General features: G+C 54.8%; 2 protein-coding genes across 2 annotated transcripts in view; one reads left to right on the forward strand and one right to left on the reverse strand.

The window, feature by feature from the left end:
• Nucleotides 1–4449, reverse strand: part of CFAP58 (cilia and flagella associated protein 58) — a 122934-nt gene extending 118485 nt beyond the window's left edge. The window contains exons 1-4 of the mRNA XM_057531431.1: nucleotides 4441–4449; nucleotides 3163–3256; nucleotides 2460–2531; nucleotides 909–1075 (exon numbers count right to left, since the gene is read on the reverse strand). Coding sequence (XP_057387414.1) covers nucleotides 909–1075; nucleotides 2460–2531; nucleotides 3163–3256; nucleotides 4441–4449 — 342 coding nt within the window. The remainder of the gene's footprint in view (nucleotides 1–908; nucleotides 1076–2459; nucleotides 2532–3162; nucleotides 3257–4440) is intronic.
• ITPRIP (inositol 1,4,5-trisphosphate receptor interacting protein) lies at nucleotides 615–25358 on the forward strand. The gene is made up of 2 exons (XM_057531297.1): nucleotides 615–1019; nucleotides 21535–25358. Exon 2 carries the CDS (start codon nucleotides 21548–21550, stop codon nucleotides 23216–23218), a length of 1671 nt encoding a protein of 556 aa, XP_057387280.1. The 5' UTR covers nucleotides 615–1019; nucleotides 21535–21547; the 3' UTR covers nucleotides 23219–25358.
• The last annotated feature ends 490 nt before the right edge of the window (nucleotides 25359–25848 follow it).

The raw sequence follows: 25848 nt of genomic DNA on the forward strand, positions 1-25848 counted from the left end.
CATCCGGACAGTGTGTTCTCATAATTTCCCCCAATGTACCCTCAATGCCGTTTGATTCCCGCAAAGCCACTTACGTAGGATTTATTCAAGCCCTTCCCAGCCACTTTTACTGGCTGTGGAATTTGGGCAGGTCACAAAGAGAAGATAATAGGTTATGGATTTCATAACCCATCAAGTATGACCAGGGTGCTGCTGTCCCTCCTGGCCTGTTCCTCGCATCTTAAATAGGGGTCTAACATCCCAACTGTAAACAGGCTTCAGACAGTAAAGCGCCCTCTACAGACAAAAGCATTTAGTCATGACTCTCCTTTGTGCCCGGTTACTCAGGAAAAGACGATGCATTCATTTATCGAAGCATTTGGTGAGTTATTTTACTCCACTCAAGCGGCAAAAGAGAAAAGGGCCGGCGTTGGGTCTCGATTTATATTTCCCTCCAGAGGACAAAATAGGTGGCCCCTGGAATTCCACAGCTTGTAAAACGCGCCGCGGAAAACGCTAGTAGGCGTGCTGGAACTTAACCCCTTCCTTTCCGCCGGCCCAGAACGACTTTTAAGGGCGTCTTCCCCTGACTCCCAGTCCATTCGCCCCAGATTACTCCAGTAGCCAGATTCCGTCTCGCCCGATCACCTTCCAGTTCTGCTGTCCCCTCTGGAGTTTCTGGGGTGGTCGATGGGCAGACCGCCCTGGCGGACCCTGGGTCCAGCCCCTCCTAACCCTCATGGTCCACCTTAAGGAGCCTCCGCGGCCGGGAGTAGAGGCGGGTGTTTTGTTCTTATAAGGAGGAAAAGTTTCTTTGACATCCAGGAAATGAGTAAGTCTGAAGCCCTTTAGAGCATGTTGATGGGGGCCAGAAGGCGGGAGCCGGCCGGGGTATCGCCGTCCCCGTCCCTCTAATTGCCGGGCCGGACGCTCAGCCGCAGCCGCCGCCAGACAGCGGATTCGGGGCTCCCGGGACCCGCGAGCGCAGCCGGGGCTCGCGCGGTCTCTCCGGAGCCGGGGAGCGGGGACCAAAGCTGAACGTAAGTATCGGGCCCGCGGCCGCGAGGCTCTGCGTCCTCCCCGGGCATCTCGAGTGCTGGAAGGAAGAAGAGGGACCAGGCGGAGCTGCGCCGGAGATGGAGGAGGATTGAAGCGGGGTGCCCGCCCGGCCCTCCCGGGTCTGGGCTGACTTGGGGAACCCGGTTACGGCGCCCGAGCAAAAGCGGGGGTGCTGTCCTCTCCCTCCTCGCGCCGCGCTGGCCTGCGTCCCAGCCTCTCCGCTCGGGCCTCTCCCGGGCCGCGGAGACCCCAGTGGGCGCTTCATTGCAGCCCCGCGCGGCTGGCAGCTCCTGCTCCGCGCGGACCGAGCCGCGGTGCCGGAAAGCGGGACCAAGTTGCTGTTTCTACCGCCCCGAAGATCCGTTACTTTCGACCTTGCGAGCAGAGTGCTAGAGCTGAAAGAGTGGTCGAGTCGTCCTGCTCCTTCGCTCCCTTCGCTCCTTCTTTCCCTTCCTGGAAGGAGGGAGTAGGTGTGAAGCCTGTTTTTTTCTCGGTTTAAGGTAGTGAAGCTATGAGGTTGCTGGGGCCGATTAAAGCCCCCGCCGCTTCCTCTTTCGGGCCTATTAGTGGAGGAGACCCCACGCCGTGCGGAACTTTCTCTTGCGGCTGCAGCTAGTCTGCCACCTGACCTCTGATAGCATCCCAGACCCCTTCCCAGAGTTTCCAACTTCCTGGCTGCTGGGTTGGAGGGACTCAGACGCCCCAGGGCTGGGCTTCTTCCCATTCAGAATGCTCTTTCTCTTTAAAAACAAAACTGCTGCCTCCCAGGAAGAGAAAATATTTTACTGAACCTCTCAGGGACCACGCTTTGCCTTTTGCTCCTCTGACTGGTTTGAGAACCACCCCTCCCTCCCCCCCGCCAAAAAAAAAAAAAAAACTAGAAGAGTACCAGCCACTGGTGGATCCTGGACCCTATCCTTTTGGATCTAAGTCGGTTTCAGAGTCCTGTTCTTTTTTCCTTTGTTCCTCTTTTGGATTTGACCCAGGGCCCTTCCCTTTTACAAACCAGTTCTACCCCGGAGAGGCTGCCAGGTAAAGCAAATCTGTGCTGGGTGCAGTCACAGGTCCAAGTCAGCCTGGAAAATGGCCTGGTAGACAGGTAGAATTGCTGCCGTTCACCTCTTATTAATAACGTAATAGGCTGTGCTTCTGAATCCTCATCCCAGCCTACGTGCATAAGTGGCTTTCATTGTTTGCGAATTCGCTGTGTGCTGCTGCTCCTGGCCATCCTGCCCTCATAGTTTCCACTGTGGGTAACCATAAAGTGGTTAGACCGACTCTCCAATGGGAAGGCTTTTGTTCAAGTGCCATCCTCTAGCTCCGTAATTTTCAAAGATGCAGCAGTTTCAAGCTCCAGCTTTCGGGTGGCAAGGATCTGAACTTTTATCCTCATGCCATCAGCCCAGAAGTTGTCACCTTACCAAGACCACCTCCTGGCTCCTGCAGCGCCCATGAGGGAAACAAAGACGAGGGTGTGTGGGTGAACTTTTTATCTGAGGGCAAGAAAGGGGAGGAACTTCTGGTAGAGACCTCTGGCAAGATTGTCCACCTGAGAAGGTATCATCTGGGAGGAACCTGGTTTTGTATTTTTTCCTTCTTGGACCCCCTGGGGTCAATAAAGAGAAAGAAGATGGGGGATTCTGTCTGAGGGAGAGGGTGCACATCTGGGAGGGGGTCTGGAGTGCACAGCCCTGTTCCCACTTGTCCGCAGGAGAGAGGATGGAATGCCATGGAGGGTCTGGGAGGGGCTTCTTGTGAGGGAGAAGGGAATGAACTGGCAATATTTCCCCCAGGTTTGAGAAGCCTAGGGGGACTTGGCTCTGGCCTTCAGGAATCTCCAACATTGTCACTTGAGAAGAGGAGACTTGCTCTTTCTGGCCTCAGAGACTCACTGGGTGGGAGAAGCAGGAGACAGATGTTACTTACTTAGAAGTAAGGGGGAACTGGCCGACAACTAGAGCTCCTCAGTCGGTAAAGCGCTGCCATCACTGTTAGCAGACAGGTGGCCATCAACAATTACGAAGGAGAAGGTCCCTTCAGAGTCAAGACACTGGCTCCATGTTTGGAGTGCAGAGTCCCCTCAATAGGAGGGCAGCCCCTGGGGGATCCTGGGGAAGGCTTTACCCCACAGGCGTCCTAAGGGAGGGGCAAGTGCTCCAGGTATGCTGGGCACCTGAGGAGCAGAACCGTACTTGGGGCTGGGGCTAATCTCGTCTTGCTGCGGAGGGGGACATAGCCGTGAGAGTGCCGAGAGCTGATAATACTAACCTCCAAGGCTGCTGCAAGCCTCTTCCATCCTTTGCATGCATTAGAATAAGGTGCTTCCTCTTGGCAAGAGGATGGCACCCTGGTGCCATTTAGAAAAAGGGGCCTCATCTGGGTGGACAGAGCCAAGGCACATAGCTGGGCAAGCAGCATGCGAGCTGGATTCATCCTCACCACCCCGCAGCCGGGTGTTCTTGAGCAGTGTACCACCCATACAACTGTACGCAGCAGCCCTGATAACCAACAATTAGTGAGGGCTTAACATTTGCCAGGCTTTTTTTTTTTTTTCCCCAAAACCACTTTGTCTGTATTAACTCATTTAATCTTCTCAGTAGCCCAGTGACATAGGTATTGGTATCCCCATTTTATAGTCAAGGAAACTAAGGCACAGAGAAGTAAAGTATTCAGAATGTTCCAGTCACTGAGCATTCACGGAGCAAGAAGCAGGTTAAGCTTCAAAAGCTAGTTTGGTTGGGGGGCCCTCATGAAAAAGAGAGAAGGGCGGTTGCTCTTTTTCTTTGTCAAAAGAAGTAATACCTGCTCTCAGCTCAGATGGAAAAAGATGTAAAACTCACCCGGCGGCCAAAAGAAAGGAAAGAAATAGGCAGGCCTGGCCTCGGGGGCTGATGGGGTGGCCTGGCCCAAGCCTCAGATGGCTTTCCTTCTTAATCGCTAGGCAGTGTGAGGTCGCAAATCCAGTTTGGGGCCTGGCATGAGGGTGGTGCGTAAGTGCTGCCTGGGCGTGGTGCAGAGGAAAGACACCACGCAGGGCCCCTGACCTAGGCAGAGAACACCTGCCGGAGTGGACGATGGGAGAAGTATCTGAACACGCTGTCCTGACACTTCCAAGCCCCACAGGCCCCATCCCTGTCCAGTGCTGTTCACGTGCAAACGCCCTTCCCAAGCTCGTCCAGGAAGACTTTCCAAAACTCCATTTCACAGCTCCATATATATGGTCATTTATTTTTCACACTATACATTTCAGCACCTAATTAGGTGCAACAGAGCGTTTTACTACGTACTGTCTGTAGACAGTATTTTAAACAAAATAGGCTTCTCAGCTAATGGGACAGTCACGATGTCTTCTGGAAAGGGTCGGCTGGTGCCTAGCTGATTTCCCAGAAGGGTGGTGTTTACCTGCATCATGTCACCTGTCCCAGAATCTGACTCTTAGCTGTGCCCTCTAGAAACCCCATCTCCACAATTTTCAGCACGGTTTGGACTTGGGCTACTGAGTCATCTCAAGAGAGCTCCCCGAAGTGAGTGTACAAATAAAATTGCTAGTGTATTAACTTGCAAGGAGACTTTGTGACTATCGTGCAGCCTGAATGATACCTGCGTCTTGCGTCCTGGGCAAGGCACATGGGAAGCCAAAGATCAGAAGGCAGCTTCTGCTTGGCAAAGCTGGATTCAGATCAGGGGAGGGAGAGGGCAGGGGGAGTGATGGTCCAATAGCATGGGCTCTGTTCACTTCTGTGGCCCCTCACCAGTGGAGAGATACCTGCCAGGTACACTAGCGCTCCTGTATGCTGTGTGTATCTCCTTGGCCAGTCCCTCAAAGGCAGTGTACCGGTAGGATTTCTCCCTGTCCTCTTTCATAATTTAGCAGTTTTTATTTTATTTACTTATTTCATTTAGTGCTTTCTAAGCATTAGCTCCCAACTACATTGAGTTGCATTTGCATAAGTTAAATAACTACTATAAAATTTCAGGGTTGTAGGTTCAGGCCACAGGGGTAAATGCTGCACTCAAATCAAGGGGGTGGTCAGGTGACCTGGATGGGTCAACAAGAAGTCAAGCAGAACAAAGAAACGTGGTCCCTAGTCAACACGGATGCTCAAGGAAGTGGAAGGCCCAGGACTGGCCACTTACTGCAGCCCCTGTGTGAGCATGGGCATGGTGAAGCAGTCCTAAGTGCTTGCTTTGGCTGCCTTAGCCACCTGGCCTGCCCAGCTGGCCTTTTTGGATTTAAAGGGCTCTCCTTGGTCTCTGTCCAGGCCCCCTGATGGCTCATCTTTAGAAAGCCACAGCCTCCAGGTGCCGCAGAGCCAAGGAGGTATGACTCACATGGGCTTTGGAGTAGGGAAGGCTTGGATTCAGTCCTGGCTCCACTGCTCAGGAGTTGGGCGTTCTCAGGAGTTGGGCAAGTGCATTGACTACTCCAAGCCTCAGCTCTGTCATCGGTAAAATGTGGATAACCCCTCATAGGGCCTGCTTATAAAACACTGAGCACAGTGCCTGGTGCAGACCAGTATCTGGCTAGTATGAGCTCTTAAAGACAGTAGAGGTCAATGGAGGATCTGCATTCTCTGCCAGATTGGGACCCTCACTTCCCCCATTAGTGCCACTGCTTCCTCCTCTGAGGTCTGGGCAAAGGGCAAGGCCACAGGGACCCAGATTATCCCAGATGGTGAGAAGGAGATCATTGGTGCCCTTGCGTGGGGTTCATTCAGAGCTGAGGATAAAGCTGCCCAACCCAACCTTTTGACTGACACTTGGAGAGGGAAAGTCAGGTTTGAGGCATGGCCTAAACAGGCATCCAGAGGGGAGAGAAGGGTGAGAACGTTTTCTGGGACAAGAAGAGGATCATTTGGTTGTGCCCAAGAGGTGTATAGGATCCTCCTGAGCAGTTTGGGACCTGTGACGTTTTCCTGTAGAAAGCACATCCCCCTCCATCCACGTGGCCTACCCCACGACATCAGCGGAATGGAAGTACCTCACAGGTGACATCACTGTTGCCCAAGGCAACACCTCCACCTTAAGTCAGACCGGGGGAACAGGAACCACCCAACTGTAAGACACGTTGACGGGAAGGAGCTCAGAAGGCATTACATCCACAGGTGTGTTTCTTAGAGGATGGGCCAGGGGAAGAGGGCGGGGCTGCAGGCCACAGGTCTGGGCTATGAGCCAGTTGGCAGAAGGTCTTCGGGCCTTGGATTTGCCCCGAGGGAACAGAGCACAGCTGTCAGCATGCTATCTTGTTTAGTTCTCTGAACTGCAACTGGGAGCAAAATGCATGACTCCTAAGGGGCTTCTGGTGGCTTCCATGGCTGTGGGTCTCCCTTCTACCGCCTGAATCAACCCATGAAGGGGGTAGGGCAAGAGCAGGCCAGAGCAGTGATGGGGAGATCAGAAAAGTGGCTTTCCCTTCTCCACCGACCCCTCCCCTCCCCCAAAGGAAAGTGCTGCCCATGTCCTTCCTGTGGGGGCTGACTTAAGAGAGAACCTTCACTCATTGATGGAGCGAGTATGTACTTATTGTGCGCCTACGATGGTGTGCCAGGGCCCTCGCTGGGGCTCCTGTGGCCTCACAGAGCTTTCGGATCAAATGCGCACAGAGGAGGAATGTCCGGAATCCACTGCCCCAGGAGTAGGTACCAGCTGGAAATAGAAGCAAGGTCTCAGAGTTCACCTCTCACCCAGCTCTGGCATTCCCTGTGGGATTCTAGGTGGGCTAAATGAGACCTGTGGAATCCCTTCCTCCCCAGCAGTTTATGCCGGAATTTGAGGGTGTTTGAGATGTACCAGAGATTTGGTGAGTCGTGTTAGCGAGGACAACCATGTTCACAGTGTCCTGCCTAAGGACAGAATCCCACGAAGTCTGAGTGTCAAAGGTGAGAAGACAACAGGCATACCACCAACCCCAGGTCCCCTCCTGCTCTGTGATATTGACAGACAGGGCTCAGTTTCCCTGTCTGTTTAATGGGGACAGTAATGGCCAGTACCAGGTCATATTCAGAGCACTTTGAGATCCTCTGATGGAAGTCCCAAGAAAAAAATTCAAAGCCCACAACGTTTAAGTGGCTCACTTCCAGGTGAATAACACAGTGAGGCACTCTGCTGCCCAGGAGGAGGGGCTCCGCTTGAAGGTCTCCTGGACTTTCTCCCTCCAGGTTATTTCCCTGCAGCAGATGCAGGAGAGCCTCCTACCAACCTGCATCAAACCAAAGGGAGGGCGTCGTCATCATTTTGGCCCTGCTGGTTGGTGCAAAGCCACGTGCTCATAACAAACTGTTCTCCTGGGAGCCTGTTTCAATAGCCTTCTTAGTAGCAGTCAGGGGACCTGCCTGGAGTTTATGAAAAGGTCCTTTGTTTGCTGAGACTTTGTTTCAGAGTCACTGAGGAGGCAGGCATGCCTGGGCTGGAGGGGAAGAGAGTGGGGATGCCTGGGCCCCACCCCCCGTGTGCTGCCCCAGAGGCCCCCATGCATCCATGCCTCTTCCTCCTGATGCCTCACCCCCAAACCCACCACCCAGGGTTAGAAGAGACCTCACTCCTTTTTCCTAACCCACTGCAGAGGAGGCTTCCCCAGGAAAAGCCATCTCCGATATCCCAGGCCACGCTCCCAGAATCTCTGGGTGGAAGACATCATAGGTTCATTAAGTCTGACTCCCTGCTTCATGCCCATATTTCACCTAAATTGTCACCTGCTTTTCCCTAAACAGTGCAGGGAAGGAAAGCCCACAGGTGCATGACTGATGTTTCACAGGTCACTGAGCAACATGGTGTCATGGGAAGATTGGAGGCTTGAAAGTTGGGCAGTCCTGGGTTCAAATCCTGTCTCTGTGATGTTGAATGGATGGCCTCCCCTCTCTGTGCTTCAGTTTCCTTATGAGGATAGTGACTCCTTCAGAGGTTTATTGTGAGGATGATATAGCAATGTAAAGCATTTTGCACAATGATTAAATCTCAATAAATGTAGTGCATTGGTTGCTATTTACTAAACCCTCCCCTGGGTGTCAGGGCCATGCGGCTCATCTGGTATTCTCCAGAAAGGGGGAGTTGCTCGTCACTCTACCAAGGGTTGCTCCTCTGCTTCTTCTCTTACCTGATTTGCATCAAACCCTGTCATCCGCCATTTATCATCCATTTCTAGAAGGCTCTCAAGCGAGGAGGTGGGTGTCAAGGAGAGACGCAGCTGGGGGTCAGATAACTTGTGTCAGAGTTCATTCCTGGGTCATTATTGTGGTCAGCGCTGGTGGTGAATCAGTCAGCCTGCAATCAGCTGAAGGCTGTCCAGACCTAAAGTGGCTGTGGTCTGTCTCCAGGGGTGTGCCTGAGTTTTTGCTCACATTTCCCGAGTCGCTTACCACTGTTAGTGCTTTGCTTTGCTTTTCTAATGGCAGGGTGCCTCCCAGGAAAAAAACTTAGAAGTTACTTCATCCAGGATGCCCTACTCCATTCCCATCTCAAATTCCTGCTCCTGGGAGTAAAGGCAGTGAGGTTCTTTTCCCAGTCCTGACTTCATTCATTCATTCATTCATTCAGCAAGCATCCATGGAGCGCCTGCACCTTTAATGCCAGGCATCAGAGACCAACACCGGTTTCTCCTTCTAGGTTCAGTGGAGGAGCTTTCAGTGTCGCTGCCAGATGGGCAGGAGGGAGCTGTGAACTTCCCAAGTGCCAGACTTCCTGCTCTCCCTCTGTGGCAGCCCCTGGGGGCCTTTAGAAGAAAACGGGGAGGTAGAGGAGACAACTTCACCCTCTCCCCAGGCTTCTGGAGGTGCTGCAGGGATACAGGCCAACCCCCTCTGCCCAGAGGAGTCCCTAAGATGCACCCGGCAGGATTTAACAAATCAAAACGGAGACCTGGCCTTGTCACCAATACCATTGCCAATAACAATGTCCTTTACAGAGCACGACCATGTGACTGCCATGCCATGAAGTAGGTGCTATTGTCACAGCAAGTGGGAGAACCAGGATTCAAAGCCGAGCCTCTGATTCCAGAGTTTGGCCCCTTTGCTGCTAAGCCTCTACAAAGCGTTAAGCTCTTCTGAACTGAAGAGCTTTGAGCTATTTCTTTCTGGGCGGCCTTGGGACGGGAGTACAACATGTCCAGGTGAACTCAGCAGTGTCAGTGGCTGCTTGCACCCTACACCAGCCTGAGCTGTGTGTTGGTTCTGGGACACCTACTGTGTGCCGTGTGCAGCCTCGAGCAGAAGCCAGGACAGAGCGTGGGCATCCTCCCAACCGCATCATCACTCCATCCCTGTGGCTGGAAAACCATGTGGTTGTGGGTCGTTGTTTTGTGTAATTCACAGGGAGGGTGACTGTGTTCATAGATGATTCTGGGGGTCGTTTTGCTAACAGTTCCTGGCCTCACAGCCTAGGCCCCCAGCTTCCCCTGGTGGAGGAGGACTGGTTTGCTCTGACGACTGATGCAGCCCTGGTGAGGGAGGACAGGCAGACTGGCCGCTCTGTTTTCAGCCCAGGTCCCTGCAGCAGAGAGCACAGTCAAGAGGCCAGGCACAACTCTTAAGTTTTTTACAGCTGTGTTGGCCTCCCTCTTGCCTTTGTGTCTCTTGCTGTTCCCCTTTATTAAGATGAAAGGGGTCTTTAGATCTTTGCAGTCACAGAGCATGACGTGTGTGTGTGTGTGCGCGCACGCACATGTGCGTGTGTGTGTGTGTGTGTGTGTGTGCAGGAGGCCCAGGGCACTTCCCTTCCTCCCCATCTCTCTCCCCCTCTCCCAGCCCAGCCGGGGCCCAGGCATTGTGTCAGGTACACCCGAGCCTCAGGGACCAGGGTGGGAACGCGGCCTGGGACTTCACCGTGTAGGGGCCAGCATCCCTCTAAGCCAGAACGTGAGTAACAGGAGTAAGAGGCGCTGGGTGGGGAGGGAGGGAGTGGGGGACCTGACTGTCTGTGGCCACAGAAAAGCCACCGGGGCCCATCCCCCCACGCCCATGCTGGAGAGGCCAGGGCTCACAGGGGAGGGGGCTGCTGGGCAGTGACAGGCTATTTGATCCCGTCCATCCCAGCTCTGCGACAGGGGAGCGGGTGGCCGAGCGAGGGCCTTGTCTTCCCTTTGTTGTCCTTCGTGTTTACTCTCTGCTTCCTGCTCCACCCCCTCAAGTCCCCTCCCCTAAGCCTGTGTGTTTGCCGGCGGCGGCGTCCGGAGCCGGCTTCCCGCGCCCCCTGCTGCAGACTTCCCTCCCTGCCCCGTGGCAAAAGTGGGGTTTGTCCTGAGTATTTGCTGCTGTGCTTGGAGGCCTGGGGTGTAGAAAACACAGGGTGAAGGGAGAGACAGCGGACAAGTTTGGGGGCCCTGGCCTGGCTGCCCTGAGGTGGGCGTTCCTGTTCCCTCTGGGCAGCCGCTCTTGTGAGTGAGATGGGGCCCATGGGCAGAGGGGAACTCGTGAGACACACTAGTTCAAGCCAAGCCAGCGTCTGACAGTCATGAGGGCTGCTTCGCTGTGGGAAATGGTTAGCCCTGAGCTCCTGTTGTTAAAATGCACCCTGTGATTTCAGGTCTAGAAACCTGATGAGGGAATTGGGGGTCAAGGGAGGCCCTTAGGTGCACGCTTGCTGTAGGAAATGCATCCTTCCTAAGAATGGAGGCGTTTATAGAGGCCGTCTTTAGAAAGCGGGTGTCTCCCATGTGCAACGTGTGAGCTGCTGGGCCCCCAAGGTCGCCCGCCCTGTCCTTAGCACACTAAGCAGGCAGCCCTGCATTTGGTCTCTGCCAGGCGCTCTGCAGCGTGTCAAGGCAAACAGGCCCACCTTGACCCAAGAGGAGCCCAACCAAGGAAGGCAGTGGGATAAGACCAGATCTCAGGCAAGCAGCTCGCTGTGATGAAAGAGTAGCCCGGGGTCCACCGGGGAGGCAGCAGGGTCTGGAGCCTTGGGCCTGGCATGGTGTCTGGCTCCTCTGCTCTCTTCCTACATGTGTGACCTTGAGCGATTGCTCAACCTCTCATCGCCTTGGGCTCCTGCCTGGGAAATGGGGCTGCTACACAGGTGAAATGAGCTAAGAATAGAGGCTTGAGGAGCAAGTGTTTGTTGGGTCCCTGCTAGGAGCGCATCTATGGACACACCACCTACACAAGGCACCAGACACCAGCCTGCACTCGGAGGGGCTTAATAAATAGGCCATCTCCCTCCCCTTATTCTTCTTTCCCTTTCAAGAAAGAAGGATTTGTCTCAGAAGTTGGGGGAGGGAGGGATCTGGAAGAATCTTGGAAGCGGTTTCTGAAATGGGCTGGCCGTGAGGACCATTGGGTAGGCTTAGGCATGGACATTGCAGGGAATGGTGGGAAAGTAAGCCTAGGAGGTGTTCAGAGGACAGTAGGTAATCTGAAGTGGCCCGGGCAGGAGGGAAGCGACCTGAGAGGTCCCCTGAGGCTGGTTGAGACCAGGCCCTGAACATCAGACTGAACTAAAGCTCAGACCTGTGTCTCATGGACACAAGAACTCCCTGAAGTGGGGGCAGGGAGACCTCCAGGGCCAGGGCTACCTGAGGTGTCTGGGAATTAGGGAGAGCTTAGAGGAACTGATTCCAAAGGACCACGCCGGGACAGAAGGGAGATTCCCATTGGTGTGGAAGCCCCAGGCTTTGGTGCACAGCGATGGCTGCGACAGCTGGGGAGGTTGGAGGTGCCCAGCAGAAATGGGAATGTCAGTGGCCAAACTGGGAGGGGAGGGGGGTGCATTGTGCTTTGAGACTGCATTGGCCTCCTGGGGCTGCCATAACCAAAGACCACAAACGCGGTGCTTAAAACAACAGGAATCTACTATCTCATAGCTCGGGAGGCCCAAAGCCTGAAATCAGGGTACTCGAAGGACCACACTCCCTCCAAATGCTCTAAGGAAGAACCCTCTCTTGCCTCTCCCAGCTTCCTGTGACTCCAGACCTTCCTGGGCTGTGGAGTATCACCCCAACCTCTGCCTCTGTCTTCCATCACCTTCTCCTCTTTGTCTGTTTTCTCCTTTTCTGTCTCTTTATAAGGACACTTGTCATTGAATTTAGGGTAATCCAGAACTGTCTCATCTCAAGAGCCTTCATTTAACTACATCCGTAAAGATCCTTCTTCCAAATAAAGTCCCATTCACAGGGTCCAGGTATTAGCACATGGACTTGTCTTTTTGAGGGCTGCCATTCGACCCACTGCAGTGACTGCCGGAGGAGCCCTGGGGAATATGGATGAGAGGGGGGGAGGTGTGGGCCCTGACTCAGGGCTGCCAGGGGAGCCTTTCCTTATCTCTGTGACCTGCAGGCCTCCTTGTCATCCCTTAGCCTCTGAGACCCCAGGCCGCAGTCTGTCTGTCTGTCCTAAGAATCTGTGATTTTTCCATGACTCCCTGTGGGTCAGGGCCTCTGCTGTGAGGAAGTCAGGCAGCATGGCTTGGAGGAAGGATGCCCTGTCCTTCCTGGGAGATTGATGGCTTCCCTGCCTTTTCCATCCCTTGCCCACCAAGGGACATGCATGGGCTATGACAGAGGAGCGGAAACAGGAAGGATGTGGGCTCTCCCACCCACGTGGCTGGAGTCCAGTCCACTGTCCTTCCTGCACCTGGGCTGGGTGGCTGCATGACCCCAGTCCAGAGGATGGGTTTGGCATCCTGGTGACTTTTTGGAAACGCCTCCCTCTTCCGAGAGTGGGCCTCGAGGAAACTTCACACTTTGGCAGGTGTGACTGGGCATCCTCTGTGAGTCTGGCCAGTGTGGCCACGTGCGGTGACAGCAGAGCTCACGTCAGTGGAAAGGCCACTCTCCTCGCAGTGTGCACTTTCCCACGGGCCCATCAGTAGGTCCACATCTCTGGCATGGGGGCGGGGTCTCTGCTCTCCCCTTCATTCTGCCCTGCTCCCCAACCTCCATCAGGGCCCAGTCTTGACCCTTGGGGTTTCCCCAGGTTAGGGAGGGCTGGCGGGGGTCCAGCTCTCAGTCCTGGGGACCACAGGCCTTGGTCTGTAATCTGAGTGCTGCTGAGTGCACACCCATTAGGCCACACGGTCTCTCTCTTTCCTTTTAGTCCCTAGAGAGGCTGTGGGGAAGGCACGCATAAGCCCCTAGCCCAAGCTGGTTAGGGTTATTCTGAGGGTGGCCGCTAGGGCCGACTGGGAGACACTGGGATAGAGTCAGCCCTGGACTTGGGGTGAAAAGTTGAGCCAGGCGGGTATTCTGGGGAGTCCTGGATGCAGAGGTGCTAGCAGTTGGTGGTATGAGGGGGAAGAGTGAGGAGAGCCCCGGGGTCACGGGCCGCCTTGAGGGATGCTTGGTGGGGAGTGGGGGGCAGCAGTGGGCAGGGAGAGGAGGCGTGTGAGGGGCAGCAGACTCTGGGTGGCCCACTGACATATTTTATTTGGCTCACATGGGTTTTAAAGAATTTTTGAAAGAGTAGAAGACATTGTAAAATTGGGATTTTGATAAAATCCAGATTTCTGGCTTCTCTTGGGGGAAACAAAAAAGATTATGCCATTTTGGGTGCATAGAACCCCAGTATGGTAGTTCCCCCTAGAGAAGGGCTGTTCGGCCCAGTTGTCTGGCATCGGCAGCCAAGCTCATCTGTAGTGGGGAAGTGTCCCCTCTCCACTCCCCTACTCCAGGCATGTCTCCCACCGCCACTCCTGCCCCCAGGAAGGGGAATGGACATAAGGGAAGGGGCCCAGTGGCCCTGAGGGTGGCAGGTCCCAGGAAGGTGACACAGGCTGGAGGCCAAGACAGAGGTCCTGCCCAGTGGGAGGGGTGGGAGGTGATGGAGGTGGTCACTGCAAAGACACTGAGAAGCGGAGGCCCTGGGGGCCCAGAACCGCACCCTTTCTACCCACTTGCTCAATTAATTTTTGTTGGTCCTCTTCCTTCCTCTTTCCTCACTTCCTTTCCTTGCACGCCCCTCCCTCTGCCCACGCCTGAGGCCTGCCAGCGTCCCGCTCCCACCCCCAGTTCTGCTCAGCCCCCCTCCCCTCCCCCCTAAACCGCCTCCCCCATCACTGTGTGAGATGCAGACGAAGAGAGTGGCTCTCTGGCCTTGCCCCTGCTGGGCCTTCCTCCTCTCCAGCAGGGAAGCCCCATCCTGTAAGGGTGGCAGGCAGTGGCTGCAGAGCTGCCCTTCTGGAACCGTCTGTGCTGAGTCTGTCTGTCCCTGGGTCCTGAGGCGACGAGGAAGGAGTGTGTGGAGACCCATCACTCGCACAGCCGGCCGTCTCCTCCCAAGTATGGGATAAGCCAACTCCCACTGACACACTGGGCGCCTGCAGGTGTCCAGCCTCATGCCTGGCACCTGGAGGGGGCCCTTGCTGGCACCGTAGGTGGGAAGGCAGGGACCCATGGGTAACCCAGCGCAGTAAACAGCAGGAAGGCGGCCTGACCCGCAGGAGTTTGGAGAAGGGCAGGTTCCCTGGAGGAGGGGTCCCTGAGCTGGCCCTGAACGGCGGGTGCTATTGAACAGCAGGAAAGCTGGTCAGACTCCAGCACGCAGCCTGGGCTTTGCCGGAGAGAAGCAGAGAAGCGTGCAATCGGGGATGAGACAGGCGGGACCACAGGAGGAGCGCCTCACAGGGCTCAGACGGACTGCTCCTGGCGCCCACACTCCAAGCCAACACTCAGGGTCAAACTCTGTGCTCTGCATTCAACCTCTCTTTTCTTTTTTCTTTTCTTTCTTTTTTTTTTTTGTCTGCGTGGCATGTGGGATCTTAGTTCCCCAACCAGGGATCGAAACCACGCCCCCTGCGTTGGAAGCGCGGAGTCTTAACCCCTGGACCTCCAGGAAGTCCCCTCAGTCTCTCTTTTCTTACAGTCCTGTTTCTCCAAGGCCTGAGAAACGTGAGGGACAGTCAACCTGATGATTTGGTGGTCGCCACTGGCAGTGATGCCAGGGAGGTGGCAGGGCTCACTCAGTTTCCCATCAGCCCCTGGGGGATGGCGGTGGAGCAGAGAGAAGGGGCAGACTCCGTCCCATACTGCGGTCCAGGGAATCTCAGAGCCCACCCAGTGAACCTCCCTGACCATCAGTCTCTTCACAAGGTAGGGGTGTTGCAACTACCTAACTGGTGTTCTGAAAATAAATGACAAAACACACGCAGAGTAATTAGCTTCCTATCAGCTGTTATGAAAACATCACCACCTTCCACTAATCCTCTCCTGTCCGTGAGGGTCCACAGGGTGATGTCCAGCCTGCCTGGACCACTTCCACCTTCACCCATCTCTCAGTCAAGTGTCTCTCCTCGTTACGCCTCGGTAGAATGGGGCTTAGATTAGTACCACTCTAAACTCTGACTTTCTTAAATTTGTGGATTTATTTCCCCCAAACAACATGTATGTCATTAGCCAGGACTGTGAAACTCCAGCACAAGGCCAAGCACACAGGAGGGGTTCAGCCCAAACTTATCAACGGTTTGGGTCTCCCTTAGCCCCTTCTTTCTCAGGAGGCCCAGAACATAAGCAATGGGAAAGGGACTCAAGTCACCCAACGGGGCCTGGGCTACAAGTGCCCTCCCCTGCCATCAGCCCACCTCCTTATTCCATTTCGTAAGGACACATCAGCTCTCCTTTCGGATCTGAAGATGATGCCAGGGCCTGAGCTACTTTTGCTGTGGTAATTAGCAGAGCTAATTGCATCTGACAGGCTGGGCGTGGGGCAAACCCTTGGCGAGCTCCAGGATCTAGGCTGCAGTGTCACTGGAGCCCCACCCTCCTCCTCCCTGGAGGCCTGCCTGGTTTGGGAAGGGGTGGTTCGCAAGCTGGAGTGGGCATTAGAACCACTTGGAGGTGCTGGCCCCGCCCCTGGAATTTCTGATCAGCAGGTCTGGGATAGCACCTGAAAATTTGCTCGTCTAACAAGTCCCCAGGTGATATTCGTGATGCTGAACCGCGACCACATTTGGAGAACCACTGTCCCAGGGGGCTGCTGGGAAAGGCGCCCCCGCTGCTGAGGCCACTGTCAGCCAGCCCTGGGAGGGGGCTGGTGGGTGACAGGGCAGAGGGGTGTTGATGAACACGTTGTGGGGCTGGACACAGGCTCCTGCTATTCTCAGTTTGTTGTAAGAATTGTCTGGAAGGAAGGGGCATGGTGGACGTGGAGCCAAGCAGATGGGCACAGGGAAGGTCTACAGACAAGGAGGGGCCCCCAAAAGAACGGCAATGAAACCCTCTCTGCGATGTTATAGCCTATTGCTCATTCTGTCCTGTGAGGGCACTTGGTGGCCGTCTGCCTCCCAGATGGACTGTGGCATTTCTACTACTGAGGATCGTGGCACACTCATCTTTGTGGGCCCTGTAGCACCCAGCATGTTCCTTGCACACTGTAGGTGCTCTGTAAACATAACACAGTGGAAAGAACTTGGGCTTTGGCGGAGGCAGTCAGAGCAGGCTTTCTCAGCCCAGCTTTGCCTTTTCTAGTTGTGGGGCTAGAAAATTACTTCTCCTGGGCTATGGTTAACCCACCTGTGAAACAGGAGTGACACCCACCACCTAGAAGGTTACAGGGCTCGCTGTGTGCAGTGCCCAGCACATTCTAGTGAGGGCTTGATAAATGTTAGTGTATCACTATTAGCCAACTCTATTTTTTTTTTTTTTTTCCGGCCGCGCTGTGTGGCATGTGGGATTTTAGTTCCCTGACCAGGGACGGAACCTGTGCCCTCTGCATTGAGAGCACAGGGTCTTAACCAATGGACCGCCAGAGAAGTCCCACTATGAGCCAGCTCTCAGTGGCATTTATTGGATTAAGCTGTGGTGGGTGTGCTATAGGGGTCTGCAGGCCGTGGGAATGAGGGACCCACGGAAGGGAGGGGCCATCTTGGATTTCTCCCCCAGGGTCTGGGGCTTCCGGCCAAACTCAGAGTAAGGGCCTGAGTAACCCATTGGTCTGGGCCCACCACCTGCAGCCCTTTGCCCCAGCCCCTGCTGCCCCCGTGACCCTGGCCCTTTGCCAGGCTAAGTTTAGCCGTGACTTGCATGGGCCACTACACTCTGTCGGCCGGGGCAGGAGTGGAGAGGAACTCAGCAGGTTTCCTGCCTGCTTCCGGGCAAGCAGACCAACAAAAGCCCTCCAAGTGGCCCAGGTTTATTTTCAAAGCCAAACCCAACTGGATGTCTCAGACTACATGTATGGGGCAGCCTTGTAGAGGTGAGAGCTTTGGGCCAAGGCAGAGGTGGACATACTTGAAATTGGGGGAAAGGGGCCCTTTGGTGAGTGGTGAGTAGTGTGTGTGTGTGTGTGTGTGTGCGTGCGTGTGTGTGTACGCGTGCATGCATGTATCCACGGTTTTGTGAGAGGCTCTCAGCTACTGTCCTGTCCCTGTGGTCTCCAAAAGTCCAAACATCCAGATTCTCCCCCCTCATTCTTCTGACCCCCGCAGCCCCTAGGGCAGTGTTCCTGTGACTCGGTTTGGGGAGGGGAAGTAGTGGAGGCTTCTAACCCAGCCCCACCTCGTGGGCACTGAGCAGCCACCACCCTGTTCACCATCACTTCGGTGCCACAGGCAGAGCCAGCCTGCACGGAGGGTACCAGGAGCAAAATGACAGCTGGGATCCCATCCCATCCATGGGAGGGTGGAGGTGGTTTAAGCTGGGAGTGAGTCAGAGAGAACTCCACCTCCAGGGGGATCCAAGGCTCTCCCCATTTGCTTGGGGGCAGGGTGGAAGGAGTGGCGTGCCAAGGAACAGCAATCCCAGGGGACTATTTTGTGCTTTCAGAGCACTTTTGAGCATGTGTTCCTCCATGCCCATGGGAGTTGGGCAGGGCTGGTGTGCTTGACAGTTGAGAAAATAGGCCCATGGAGGCCAAGGGGGAAGGAGCTGGTATTGTAAGGTGCTGACCCTATGCCGGGCACTGTGCTCAGCACCTGAGGTGGATGGTCTCGCTTAACCTCCCCTTCCTATGAAGGAGGGCCTGCTGTGAGTGCCATCTCACAGGTACAGCAGTGGAGCCCCAGGGAAGCCAAGTGACTCACCCAAGACCCCTCAGCAAGGAGCAGTCACGGTTCAAACCTGGGCCTCTCTGCTTCTACAGCCTGGGCTCCTTCCTGTTTCCCTTGTGCTCCTGTTGAGTCTTGTGTGTAACCCTGCTGTTGCCAGTGTTCCTGTGGCTGCCTGCTTCCTGCCCGAGTCCCTTGTAGGGGCATCTGTGTGGCCCACTGCATCGCAAACCCCTGCAGGCAAGTTCATCTGCTATTCCCATCCCATCACAGCTACCCTTTTATAAGAAAACTTGCTCAGGGGCAAGCATTTTGCTGAGTGCTTTCTGTGCATTATCTCCTTTACAACAGCAGGTATAATTATTCCCATTTTACAGATGACGAGACTGAGGTTCTGAGAAGTTGAATGATTTGTCCAAGGTCACATATCCAGTAGGTACACATGCTGGGTGCTAAGTCGGTCCATCTCCTCCGGAGTCCATCCTCTTAGCCCCTCATGCACTGTGTCAATTGCTCCAGTTGGTTAGGAGTTTTGAAACTTGCCTGCCCCAGTACAGCCCGTCATCTTCCAGCAGGCATGAGGACATATACAGGTAGCCCTGTGGAAGCTGTTGGAGAGGAGGAGGACTTCCCAGTCACAGGACTTGGCGATGGCACCCCTCCCCAGCTGGTAGCATCCTACCCTGAGTTGGCGTGGAAACTGACCTCTGGAATCAGGTGCTGCCAAAGACTTTTGCTGTGACTTGTCAGGGCCCGCTGTGCCCAAATGTGGCTGCCTACAGTAGAGGCCCGGAAGGGCCTCAAAACCCCCAAATTATCTCCTAACTGGCTGCTGCCTAGTATTCTACTATTAGTACTCCACACCTTTATCCTAAAACTCTGATCCCCGTTTATCAGCCGGCCTTACAGTTTTATCTTGGACCACCCTGGCCAAACTTTCCACTGATGTTTCTCTGACGTAGAAACCGGGGCTGCCCTGTTTCTGCAATTATCCAGCAAGCTGCTTCTTGTCTTGGGGAAGAGAAGCTGGCTGGCTGCCCCCGTTCTTTTTCCTCACCCCACCTCCCTTCCACTCTGAGACTTCCTCCACTTTCTCCTGTCCTCCATTTCCTCCTCAAGTAGAAATACCTAAGTGCTTCAGAGTTCACCTCTGAGGCCTGAATGTGTCTGCACACTGAACTCTGCTGCTGCTGGACCTCCCTCCTCCCTGCCAAGCCTTTTGGTTCCTACTGACAGGGTGGAATCACATCTGAGCAGCAGGCTTTGCCCAAGTGTGGCAACTCAGGCTGTCTATTGGGTTGGCCAGAGAGTTCGTTTGGGTTTTTCCGTAACATCGGAAAAACCTGAACAAACTTTCTGGCCAAACCAATACATCCTGGCACTGCTGAGTAGAACCTGCAGAGGTGCTCTTACCTAATGACAGATACCTGCCTCTTGGCACCATTAGGGTAAGAACCAGAACAGGTGGCTTTCAGGGTGCAAATTCAAGGTCAGGGAATGGGGTGTATTGGCATGCATTGGGGAGGCGTGGGGGGCGGCTCTTGGTTCTCCAACAATGACGTCCTTTGGCCATCTGCTCTCCTAGCTGAGGTCCCCGGCAGGAAGCAAGTGGGGCAAATGTGGAAAAGGCCAATTGTTACTTCCCAAGATTCCAGCCAGGGAGAAGAGGGTATAATATAAGACTTACCATGTGAGTCTGCTTCTCAGACTTTAATGTGGATGGTATTAAAATGCAGATTCTGGTTCAATAGGTCTGGGGTGGGGCACAGATTCTGCACTTTTTTTTTTTTTATAAATTTATTTTATTTATTTATCTATCTATTTTGGCTGCGTTGGGCCTTTGTTGCTGCGCACTGGCTTTCTCTAGTTGTGGCGAGCAGGGGCTACTCTTTGTTGCAGTGAGCGGGCTTCTCATTGCGGTGGCTTCTCTTGTTGCGGAACACGGGCTCTAGGCACACGGGCTTCAGTGGTTGTGGCACGTGGGCTCAGTAGTTTTGGCACACAGACCCTAGAGAGCAGGCTCAATAGTTGTGGCGCACGGGCTTAGTTGCTCCATGGCATGTGGGATCTTCCCGGACCAGGGCTCGAACCTGTGTCCCCCTGCACTGGCAGGCGGAGTCTTAACCACTGCGCCACCAGGGAAGTCCCGAGATTCTGCACTTCTAACCAACTCCCAGAAGATGCTGCAGCTGCAGTCTGCATAGCAAGTACTGTGTTGTAAGAGGTTAGTCCTTCCCCAAAAGTCACCTGAAAGCTAAAAAGCCATTTATCCTGGAGGAATGGTGTGTCTCCTTTCACAATTAAGAAGTCAGATTTAAAGTTCAGATGACTCGTGAGAGGAAAGCCAATGATTCAGTCACTCTGGTTGTCTCCTAGACTGTTCTGGGGAAAGACCCAGGAGTAGCCAGGAGATCAATGTCTGAATTTGGGGTGGAGCCTTCCAGATCAGAAGGAGAGGTTTACAGTGGGGAAAGATAAGGGCTCAAGACTGCTTCAGTTACTGTTCAATGAACGTATGCTGTGCACCATTCACTGTGCTGTGTAGGCAGTTTGCATGGATCAACGCATCCATCAACACGATGACCCTCTGGGTGCTCTGGCTTTCCTTTTGTACACTAAGGAAACTGGGGCTCGGAGGGGTGAGTTAACATGCCCAAGGTCACACAGCTACCCAGTGAGTGACAGGGCTGGCTTTGGAACCCAACCCTCCTGTTCTTAACCACTAGGCTATACTGTACTGAGGAAACAAGCATTCACTAGAAGGCATTCACTGGCAGGGGAGGAGGGGATGTCTTATACAGGACTATTTTGGTTTCAAGTGTTGGAAAACAACTCAAACTGACTTAAATAAAAAGGGAATGTATCGGGAGTTCTCTGGTGGCCTGGTGGGCTTTCACTGCCATGGCTCAGGTTCAATCCCTGGTCGGGGAACTGAGATCCCACAAGCCACGTGGTGCCACCAAAAAAAAAAAAGAGAGCGAATGTATTGATTTATATGACTACAAAGTCCAGAGGTGATGGCTTCAGGCACAGCTGGGTCCAGGGCATATGCTCTCCTCCATGCTGGCATCTTTCTCATCCCCTCTCCTGTTCCCTCGGCAACCCTAGGCAACAGGGTGAGTCTTTCTCCCCACTGGTCCCAACAAATCCTACCTCTATCTCCCAGTGGCCAGCATAGGGTCATAAGCTCACCCTGAAACAACCACCGTGGCTGGTGAGGAGGAGCATGAAATAGCCTTGGGCCTGGGTTACATGCTCACCCCTTAAGCAGGAGGTGGGTTCATCCCCACCCAGACCATAAGGACTGGGAGTAGAAAAGGTTTGGTTCCCAGGGAAAGTGGGGTGCTGCTACCAGAAAGAGGGCTGTCTGGCCAGACCGAAACAGGTCCACCGCTGTGGTTGTGTTGCCAGGATCGCTGCTGTGGGACTTCGGGGCTCTTGTTCCCGAGGCTAGGCTGGGCGTGGGGATGGGGAAGAGCCGTAAGGCGTACACCAGCTCGGTGGGGCGGAGGTCGGTGGGAGGGAACCACGAGGGAAGAAGCGGCACCGAGGGAAGCCCGGTGTGACCGTCGGCCTCTCTCTCCCTGTTCCCAGGAAAGCTGCAGCCATGGCGCTGGGGCTCTTCCGGGTGTGCCTGGTGGTGGTGACGGCCATCATCAATCACCCGCTGCTGTTCCCGCGAGAGAACGCCACGGTCCCCGAGAACGAGGAGGAGATCATCCGCCAGATGCAGGCGCACCAGGAGAAGCTGCAGCTGGAGCAGCTGCGCCTGGAGGAGGAGGTGGCGCGGCTGGCGGCCGAGAAGGAGGCCGAGAAGGAGGCGCTGGAGCGCGTGGCGGAGGAGGGCCAGCGGCAGAACGAGAGCCGCGCCGCCTGGGACCTGTGGAGCACCCTCTGCATGATCCTCTTCCTGGTGATCGAGGTGTGGCGGCAGGACCACCAGGACGCGCCCTCGCCCGAGTGCCTGGGCGCCGACGAGGACGAGCTGCCCGGCCTGGAGGGAGCCCCCCTCCGGGGTCTCACCCTGCCCAACAAGGCCACGCTCGACCACTTTTACGAACGCTGCATCCGGGGGGCCCCGGCCGACGCCTCCCGCACCCGGGAGTTTGTGGAAGGCTTCGTGGATGATTTGCTGGAAGCCCTGAGGAGCCTGTGCAGCCGGGACACGGACATGGAGGTGGAGGACTTCATCGGCGTGGACAGCATGTACGAGAACTGGCAGGTGAACAAGCCGCTGCTGTGCGACCTCTTTGTGCCATTCATGCCCCCCGAGCCCTACCGCTTCCACCCAGAGCTCTGGTGCTCCAGCCGCTCGGTGCCCTTGGATCGCCAGGGCTACGGCCAGATCAAGGTGGTCCGGGCCGACGAGGACACGCTGGGCTGTATCTGCGGCAAGACCAAACTCGGGGAAGACATGCTGTGTCTCCTCCACGGCAGGAACAACGTGGTGCGGCCGGGCAGTGAGGCGGAAGACCCGCTGTGCGTCGGAGACTCCCCCTACCTGGACACGATGCGGGTCCTGAAGTGGTTCCAGACGGCCCTCACCAGAGCCTGGCACCGCATCAACCACAAGTACGAGTTCGACCTGGCCTTTGGCCAGCTGGACACCCCGGGGTCCCTCAAGATCAGGTTCCGCTCGGGGAAGTTCATGCCCTTCAACCTGATTCCTGTGATCCAGTATGATGACTCCGACCTGTACTTGGTCTCCCATCTTACCAGGGAGCCCTGTGGGGGGACCCCGCCATCCAGCACAGATTGGCTCCTGTCCTTCGCTGTCTATGAGCGCCACTTCCTTAGGATGACCTCGAAGGCGCTGCCCGAGGGCGCCTGCCACCTCAGCTGCTTGCAGATTGCCTCCTTCCTGCTCTCCAAACAGAGCCGCCTGACGGGCCCCAGCCGGCTCAGCAACTACCACCTGAAGACCGCCCTGCTGCACCTCCTGCTCGCCCGGCGGCCAGCCGCCTGGAAGGCTGAGCAGCTCGATGCTCGTCTGCACGAGCTGCTCTGCTTCCTGGAGAAGAGCCTGCTGGAGAAGAAGCTCCATCACTTTTTCATCGGCAATTGCAAGGTGCCCGAGGCCATGGGGCTCCCTGAGGCCGTACGCAGGGCTGAGCCCCTCAACCTCTTCCGGCCCTTCGTCCTGCAGCGAAGTGTCTACCGGAAGACAGTGGACTCCTTCTATGAGATGCTCAAGAATGCCCCAGCGCTCATTAGTGAGTACTCCCTCCATATTCCCTCAGACCATGGCAGCCTGCCCTCAAAAGCTGTCATCTTGTAGAGCATCCACGACCCAGAGGGCCAGGACACAAGGCATCCTACATGTCCACACACTTGGGGGCATGTGCAGGCCCTGTCCTGGGAAAATGACAGGCTTTGTAGGGCGCCGTGGCTCAGCCTGCCGGGGGAGCCAGACCCTATAGCACAGAGGAAACAGAATTCCAAGCCAAAGCTGGTTTGCTTTCATGCCACTGGGGCTTGCTGGTGAAGCTCTTGTCTGGGTTTGGGGACTGATCCTTTGCAGCTTACTTTTGGATCACCACCAATGGCCAAGATGATGACAGAACTCTATGGACGCTGAGTTACAGACAATGCAAACATCGATTTGGGTGTGATTCTTTTTACATCCCAGGTCCAGTTTTTACTTGAATATCAACAAAAGATCTACAGGAATGCTAACAGGGACCCGTGTTAAGACCTTGCACCCTTGCACTCCAGTAACCCTTGACCCCAGGCATCTGCAACCAAGCAGTGGGCACCAGTGTGGGAATTTGCAGTGTTCCATCCACAGCCTGCACAGTAGGGGTCCCCACTGTGGCTGCCATTTTTATACTATTTGGAGAAAAGACCTAGAGAGATTCAAGGCCCCAGGTGGCTAATGTCTCTGTTACACAGAAGTGGGTACTTGGTGGCAGACAGAAGTTTAAGCTGGCTGTTGTTTCAGCTACACATCTCACTCAGGGTGCACCCCCTTTTCTCTGCCCCTTCTCCCAGGATGCTGTGTCCTGAACCCTGTGGGTGCCACATACCATGCTGGGTACAAGCATGGTATGTGGGCCCCTCACCCTTGTTATTCTCTCCAGCTGGTCTCTCTGGCCACCAGTATGTTGGGAGGTGGGGGGCACTGAAGATAGACGATGAGAGAGAAAGAGGAGCACAGGGTCACTGGGGCAAAGGGCAGAGCCTGGTACCTGGGGTGCTGGGGTCTGGTTTGCAGTCTGGCCTCTGATGCCTAGTTCAGAGAAGGTCGTAGAGCTGAGAGGTGAGGGATGCTGTAGCCCTGAGTTTTCCTCAGGGTTCCAATCCTAGAGCAGGGCGTGCCTGGAAACAAGACTGCTGCGGAAACCCAGCTCCACATGCAGGCCCCGAAATCCCCTTGGCTGTTCATTCCAGCAGGGCTCCCTCACTGCACAGAACCCTCCCTTCTGGATGGGCCTTCCTGGCCACACAGATGACCAACACCCTAAGAGCCTGACAGAGGCTTGGCTGACTGGGACACGTAAGGACAGACTACAAGCACAGCCCTCAGACCTCAGAGAGGCCACCTTGGCACTGCTGGGCTGTGGTCCCTGGGCAGGCACCAGAGCCTGCGGTCAGAACTGGCCTCGGTCTCCAGGCCTGGTTCAGAGGGGCTGGGAAGCCACTCCCTCCTCCAATTATGGCTTCACTTGCCCTTTGGGGGCTCCTCTCTTGGCATTGCCTCGGTAACCTTTGCAGAGGGCCAAGGGGAAGCAAGAATGAGTGCTCCTTCCCCAGCACTCTCCTTCCATGGTTGAAGCTGGCCGTGCCTCCCAGACACGTACCCAATTCCTCAGGGGTGTCGGGCTCACCATGAACTGAAGAAAGGATCCTGTCTCTACCCCAGGAGTGCTCTCACCTGGCCTCGGAGTGTTCTAGGAGATGGACAGTTTGCCTGACAGGGTTAATTCACAGTAGGAGGCTCAGCTGTTATGGGGCATCGAAGCCCATAGGAAACTGTAGGAAGCTTCCTTCCATGTGAGCTGGGGTTAGACTGAGCAGCACCTGGGTCTTCCCCTCCCCAGACCCACATGGCCTCCAACAGTAACCCCAAAGCCCCACTTCCAGTTTGGGGGAATTTCCTTATTTATTGTCACCCATGCCTTTCCTTTCCCATCCTCATCCTCATCTGATGTGCTTTGAGGAGACCCCAGCAACCAAGAACCAGCTTCCAGAGGCCAAGACCAAGCCTGAATCTCCCTTGGCTTCCCCTTTGCTTCCAGGAGAAAACTCACTGAAAAATTACCTTCTGGCCTCTTGTTTATACAGAGACAACAACTCAGCGGGGAAATGGGGATCTTTTATGCACCAAAGCTGCTTCTGAAGCAGAGGGCAGCGGGACTCTTGGTGTTTCATGCTGCCTTATTTATGTTAAAGAAAGAATTAAATTCTTGCAAGGAGTAGAAACTGGTCACAGTGTTTGTTTTTAACTTCAGGAAATCTGTGAGCTTCCCAGGGCAGAGCTGAGGAGGGGGTGGATTTCCTACTGACACGCGGAAGCTTTCACTCCCTTTTTATTCTTATGCTTTCAGGAAATTTAAAAAATAGCAAAACAGAATATTTCTGGCCCATCTTTGAGGCAGCCTGCAGAGTTCCAGAAAGGGCCTTTGAAAGCAGGCTATAGGGTGGATTCCAACACAAAACCTTACTTCACAGAGCTGATGTGTGCAAAGAATGTGGGCCCTGGGAGTAATGTGAAGCTTTTGGCTTGAAGGAAAGAGACTGTCCTTTAAACAGAAGAGTTCTAGACCTTTAGGGCACTTAGGCCTTTCCACTAAGGACAACTTTCTCCGAGGGATCTCTTTCCTTCCCAAGGATGCTTGACTTTACCCAGCATCTGCTCACTTGCTGTACCAAATGCCCCAGGACTTTTGCTGCACCTCTTGACAAGTG

This window comes from Balaenoptera acutorostrata, chromosome 16 (genome assembly GCF_949987535.1).
Source record: "Balaenoptera acutorostrata chromosome 16, mBalAcu1.1, whole genome shotgun sequence".
Classification (NCBI taxonomy): domain Eukaryota; kingdom Metazoa; phylum Chordata; class Mammalia; order Artiodactyla; family Balaenopteridae; genus Balaenoptera; species Balaenoptera acutorostrata.

Coding starts and splice junctions, on each gene's coding strand:
- ITPRIP (XM_057531297.1), top strand. CDS start 21,548: ATGGCGCTGGGGCTCTTCCGGGTGTGCCTGGTGGTGGTGACGGCCATC.